The 5,003-nt window shown below is 39.0% G+C and overlaps 3 protein-coding genes across 3 annotated transcripts; 2 read left to right on the forward strand and 1 right to left on the reverse strand.

Annotated features, from left to right (window-relative positions):
• Positions 1 to 110: 110 nt before the first annotated feature.
• Positions 111 to 2,867, forward strand: LOC117106524 (zinc finger and SCAN domain-containing protein 29-like). Its single transcript, XM_033247894.1, has 5 exons — positions 111 to 1,072; positions 1,514 to 1,567; positions 1,905 to 1,946; positions 2,386 to 2,454; positions 2,682 to 2,867. Exons 1-5 carry the CDS (start codon positions 706 to 708, stop codon positions 2,834 to 2,836), a joined length of 687 nt encoding a protein of 228 aa, XP_033103785.1. The 5' UTR covers positions 111 to 705; the 3' UTR covers positions 2,837 to 2,867.
• On the forward strand, positions 2,861 to 3,358 carry LOC117106523 (extensin-like). Its single transcript, XM_033247893.1, has one exon. It carries the CDS (start codon positions 2,861 to 2,863, stop codon positions 3,356 to 3,358), a length of 498 nt encoding a protein of 165 aa, XP_033103784.1.
• A 457-nt stretch (positions 3,359 to 3,815) lies between these two features.
• LOC117106525 (protein ANTAGONIST OF LIKE HETEROCHROMATIN PROTEIN 1-like) lies at positions 3,816 to 4,850 on the reverse strand. Its single transcript, XM_033247895.1, has 2 exons — positions 4,362 to 4,850; positions 3,816 to 4,269 (listed from the first exon to the last, which is right to left on the reverse strand). Exons 1-2 carry the CDS (start codon positions 4,383 to 4,385, stop codon positions 3,838 to 3,840), a joined length of 456 nt encoding a protein of 151 aa, XP_033103786.1. The 5' UTR covers positions 4,386 to 4,850; the 3' UTR covers positions 3,816 to 3,837.
• Between the last annotated feature and the right edge of the window lie 153 nt (positions 4,851 to 5,003).

Genomic DNA, 5,003 nt, shown 5'->3' on the forward strand with positions numbered 1-5,003 from the left:
TTCTTCGAGGTTTGAAGATTCCAGAAGTCTGGGACGACATCGAGACAGAGCACATGCCTCTCGTGAGGATTTCAAGTGCCGATACTGTCCAGGAAGATTCAGCAATCTAGATGCAAGGAGACGGCACTATGACAGGTTTCACCGACGGGGAAGAAGTGTGGGAAGACGGTCTGTTGAACCACCAGTACCAAAGGTTAAAATACCAGTACCAAAGCTTGAAGTACCACTGCCAAAGGTAGAAATACCAGTGCCTGAAGTGGTGGTGCCAGCACCAGAGATGGTGGAACCAGCAGGCGATGTGTTAAGTTTAACGCCTGGGTCAGCTTTCAGTCCCGTTCAAGAGGAGATTCTGAGGGCCCGTTTACGAACTTTCGAAATCCGGATAACTCAAGCCTGAGGTGATAATTAATCATTCCTCAACTAGCTATAATTACTAAAACATCTGGACTTTCCGGGCTTATCCTTTCCGGATAAGTTTGGAGGGTTGGAGGCTGCCTCGGGCACAATAGCTCACAGCATGGTGTCAACTGACCTTACTTTTATGAGAAATCTATTCAGATTAAACACTTGAGTCTGCAATTTCTTTTCGTCCATGCCTTCGTCCAGTGACATCGCTAGAGTAGTCCTCTCTTTATAAATTATTATATTATCAAATTTTTAAGCCGAATATTAAGTTTATTTTACAACGATATACTCCTGAACACAATGGCTGCAGCTGAGCAGTGTGGGTGGACTGACGAATCAACCCAAACGTTAATCAGCATATGGGGAACGACATCCATACAAGATGGTTTTGATGGAACCCGACGGAACAACTCCGTTTATAAAGAAATCGCACAGAAGATGCGGGAAATGGGTTACAACTTTACACACGCACAGATAGTAACCAAATGCAAGAATCTGCGCAAAAAATACACCCAGGAAAAGGACTCCAATGGAAAGTCAGGAAACCCCCCAACAGAATGGCCGTATTTTGAGATGCTGAACGACATTTTTGGCGATAGACCCATTTCTTGTCCACCACACACAATTGACACGTCGTTGTCGGCTCTGAACACCAGTGGTAGTAGTAGTAAGTCTGTGGGCTATTTTTTCTTTGCTTTTGTAATTTTCCCAGTTGGCCTAGGCTCTAGTTTCTAAGGCCAAGAAGGCCTGGGGTTTTTTTTAGAATTGGTTGGAGTTCGAGCGTAGGCAAGGCGAGGTAATTCGTTGTTGAATTGCCTTGTTGGGCTAAGGAAGGCTAGGCCTAAGCAGTGACCGGCTAAGCCTGGCTGGCCCTATTGTTTGAAAATACAGTACTACCCAAAGCCTATGCCTATTTTAATTAAAATTATACACGGACTGGTAGTATTGGTACTATAACAAGCCTACCACCTCCAAAGCCTAGCACAGGCCTACCAACTTTGCGGCCCACCCCTGAATTTGGTGAATGTCTAACCTATAACAAACAATATTAATAGGTTTCATTGGATGTATATAATCGATTATGAATGTCTGTATTTATTTGTTGTAGGTTCGTCAACTGAAATGATGGCTAACCTAGATCTAAGTGGGAGTGATGTTCCAGGTAAGATAAGTGAGAAGTCTTGGGTTTTGATGCTATTCTTTTTCAATTGTGTATTATTTATTATGTCCCATGGTAAGGTTCAGTTGGGGGTGGGGGAAATTCTTGACAAATTTTCTGCTAGACCAACATATGAGACTGAGATGACAAGAACTAAAACTTTGTTAATATTTAACAGACCGAAATATTAATTGACAGTAGTATGCTTGTCTCATGGAGTAAATTTCACTCGCACTGCCATCCAATAACATGGAATTGTTTGACAATGTTTGATTTCTTATTGTCTGGTGTATTAAAATGTACAATTGTCTGAGTGATTTGACAATTATTTCTCTTGCAGAGTCTACCCAAGGTGGTGCTAGTGCCAGTTCTGTTGATGCAGGTAAAAACAGAGTATTGTAGCCTACAGTATGTAGATGTACCATACCAAACATTTTCCTCCAAATTTCCAGGACCAACTAATGTATACAGTATAAATATTCGGTTGAAACATGTATTAGCTTATTTAAAAGAATTAACTTTGTTAATATCTTTCAGTGATAAAAAAAAATCAAAAGCAATTGTCGTTGCTGATTTTTATTACACGTTTTTCATTATAAAAATGGATTACCAACCAATTTAAGAGTCTGTAAGAATGTATTGTAGCAGGGCATTTTCTATTCATCCATTAATGTTCAAAAAAACACTTTCATTCCAAATAGATTGCAATATGCCTTTCAAATTGTTTGAGATGTTTTTTAAACAGTTTCAAAATTGGATAAAATTTAAGGAAAACATTTCTAATAACTGAAAGTAATTTGTGTTAATATTATATTCTGTAGACTTATGGAGGGGTGCAGGATCAACAGTCTCAAAGCGAAAACGAAATGGTTCTCCACTGAAAAAGAGAGGTACGTTATGTTGACATTTCACCATCATTTTATAATTACAAATCTAATACTGTAAAATGTTTCGAGAGTTGCAATTAAACATTAGAGTGCTTCACTTTCAACGACATTTCTAATTCTATGGAGACGCGTACCTCATGTTCCATAAGCATGAGTAATATAATTTAAACTGCAAATCAAATGCAATGTAATTATAGTACATAAACTGGTTTTTTTTCCCCCCTTTTCAGGCAAAAAAAACAAAACAAAAGCAGACACCATAGTATCAGGGATCAGCAACATGCTGGAAGAATCTACTAAGAAGTTTGAGGAGAGTTTCTTCCAACAGCAGCAGTTGATGTTGACAGAGCAGTTTAAAATGGAAGAGGAAATGCAAGAGAGGTAGGCACAAAGGGCACATGAACGTCAGATGGAATTGTTTCAGATGCTTGGTAATTTAATCACCAAGTCATCTGCAAGTCAGCAACCAACATCTAGCTCAGCATTATCCCATCCACACATGCACCCATTACAATATAACAGCAGCCAAACATCACATTCAATGCCTAGCACAAGGCAACCCACAACTACCGCTGCATCGTTACGTCCGCATCACATGCACACATCACACCAAATGCCCAACCCAAAGCAACCGACAACTACCACTGCATCGTCGCGTCCGCATAACATGCACGCATCACATCAAATGCCCAACTCAAAGCAACCCATATCTACCTCAGCATCGTCCACTCCGCATCACATGCACCCATCACCCAACTCGATGACACCATGGGATCATGCAAGAGATTATGAGACACTAGTTTTACCACCTCGACCGCGGCTAACCAATCGGCAAGATCCACCCAATCCAGACCAACCAAGTACTACAATGTTGCAAAGTTTATTTAAACCCTGGCAGGGTTTGTAGTAACGCAGATCAGTTTTTGTGCATGATTTTATATTGATAATGTCGCGTACTAGTTATAGCCAATAGTTTGTACCTGTTCGATGTCGTTCTACATTTCAGTATAGTACTCCATTAATTTTTTTTATCTATAATCTTAGACCTACGTTTTCCATTCACTTGCAGCCTTTATCTTGATGACGATATCTGTATGAAGTGAGAATGTTTTAGACCTTCTAAAATATTTGTTTTTACCTTCTTTAATTTTAATTGTTTAATATACTGTATTGTATTTTAGAGGTTTTTAGACTTGTTTGATGTGTTTTTTTTTTTAAATATTCAGTAGTGTGATATATTACAGTACTTTACGATTGTCATTGATTCATTTTAAGGAAGTTCCACAACAAAAGCAATACAGTAATTGCAATGAAGAAATTTTTTGTTAATAAACTTTATTTTATACAAGTAGTTGTCTGTTGGGTTATTGGCTAATACTGTAGTTTTTAAAGGTTACCAAAATAGTCGACCAAAGCTTCTCTTATTTCATTGCCTGTTGCATTATTTATAGGCCTATCTTCTGCTTGATGTTGAGGCTGCTCAACCTCATCTTCATTTTCATCGTCCCATGAGGGATTATATACATCGCCATTCTCAATACACATGTTGTGCAAAATGCAGCATGCTAGAACCATATTCGGAATGTGTTTCAATTCACTGTCATTTCTCTTCATAAGAATTCTCCAACGGCCTTTTAGCATGCCGAAGCTTCTTTCGACGACCATTCGTGCTTTAGAGAGTCTATAATTAAATCTGCGATGTGCATTTGGCATGTTGTCTCTGTCAGGAAAACCTTTCATGAGCCAATTATTTAACGGGTAGGCCGGATCACCCAATATCATTATTGGTACTTGAACTCCATTGATCAACTGTGTTTGCTGAAATTATAAGAATATAGATATTTAAACTATAGTCTGATCATAATAGTAAAAATTTCAACTTTCAATTTATTATAGTGTATTGCACTTACTCTTGGAAACAGTTCTCCATTCATGCCTTTAGTATACAGGGCTGAATTCCTTAAAATCCTTGCATCGTGTGCTCGACCAGGCCATCCAACAAACACATCTGTAAATCTGACAAAGTTCTACTCATTCAAAAATTCTGTCTCCACTGTTGGTCGTCGAAACGCTGCAACACATCAACACTCCAAAAATTATCTGATCTTTGTAGAGCTGGTAATCTTTCTGGCCGGTTGTTGATTTCTTCTACAATAGTCCCAGCATATGCCGTCAAAATTGACTGAACAGCCATTTTTCTGTAAAGCAGGCCGGCAACAAATGCCCGATGAGTAGAGCTGCGGCGTCTCCTTCGCCTCCGCTGCACAGCATTGATTGCGTCCAGGGTTTGGCCTAGGAAATATATTCCTACTACAAACAACGCAAACTCCTCGGGAGACATCACTAAACCACCAAATTATATTGATATAAATATATGATTGAAGTGATATATAATAATATTAAAGCTAAAAAACACAGAAAATCGGCAAAGTATACACATTCAAAAGATCGCGATAGCTTTTACAGAACAGCATGTAGTATCGTGTGTCCCAGGTCTAAATTCCAGTTGGGACCAGTTGGAAATGCCAACTGGTCCAACTGGTTTCCAACTG

The sequence above is a fragment of the Anneissia japonica genome, unplaced genomic scaffold, assembly GCF_011630105.1.
Source record: "Anneissia japonica isolate Jap-2015-1 unplaced genomic scaffold, ASM1163010v1 scaffold287575_len32316_cov114, whole genome shotgun sequence".
Lineage (NCBI taxonomy): Eukaryota > Metazoa > Echinodermata > Crinoidea > Comatulida > Comatulidae > Anneissia > Anneissia japonica.

What these genes read in the sequence shown, in the direction of transcription:
- LOC117106525 (XM_033247895.1), bottom strand. Translation starts at nt 4,385, where the DNA reads ATGAATGGAGAACTGTTTCCAAGA. An exon ending in ATGGAGAACTGTTTCCAAGA is followed by an intron (nt 4,270 to 4,361) that starts GTAAGTGCAATA and finishes TTATAATTTCAG; the next exon opens with CAAACACAGTTGATCAATGG.
- LOC117106523 (XM_033247893.1), top strand. Translation starts at nt 2,861, where the DNA reads ATGGAATTGTTTCAGATGCTTGGTAATTTAATCACCAAGTCATCTGCA.
- LOC117106524 (XM_033247894.1), top strand. Translation starts at nt 706, where the DNA reads ATGGCTGCAGCTGAGCAGTGTGGGTGGACTGACGAATCAACCCAAACG. An exon ending in AAGTGGGAGTGATGTTCCAG is followed by an intron (nt 1,568 to 1,904) that starts GTAAGATAAGTG and finishes TTTCTCTTGCAG; the next exon opens with AGTCTACCCAAGGTGGTGCT. An exon ending in TTCTCCACTGAAAAAGAGAG is followed by an intron (nt 2,455 to 2,681) that starts GTACGTTATGTT and finishes CCCCCTTTTCAG; the next exon opens with GCAAAAAAAACAAAACAAAA.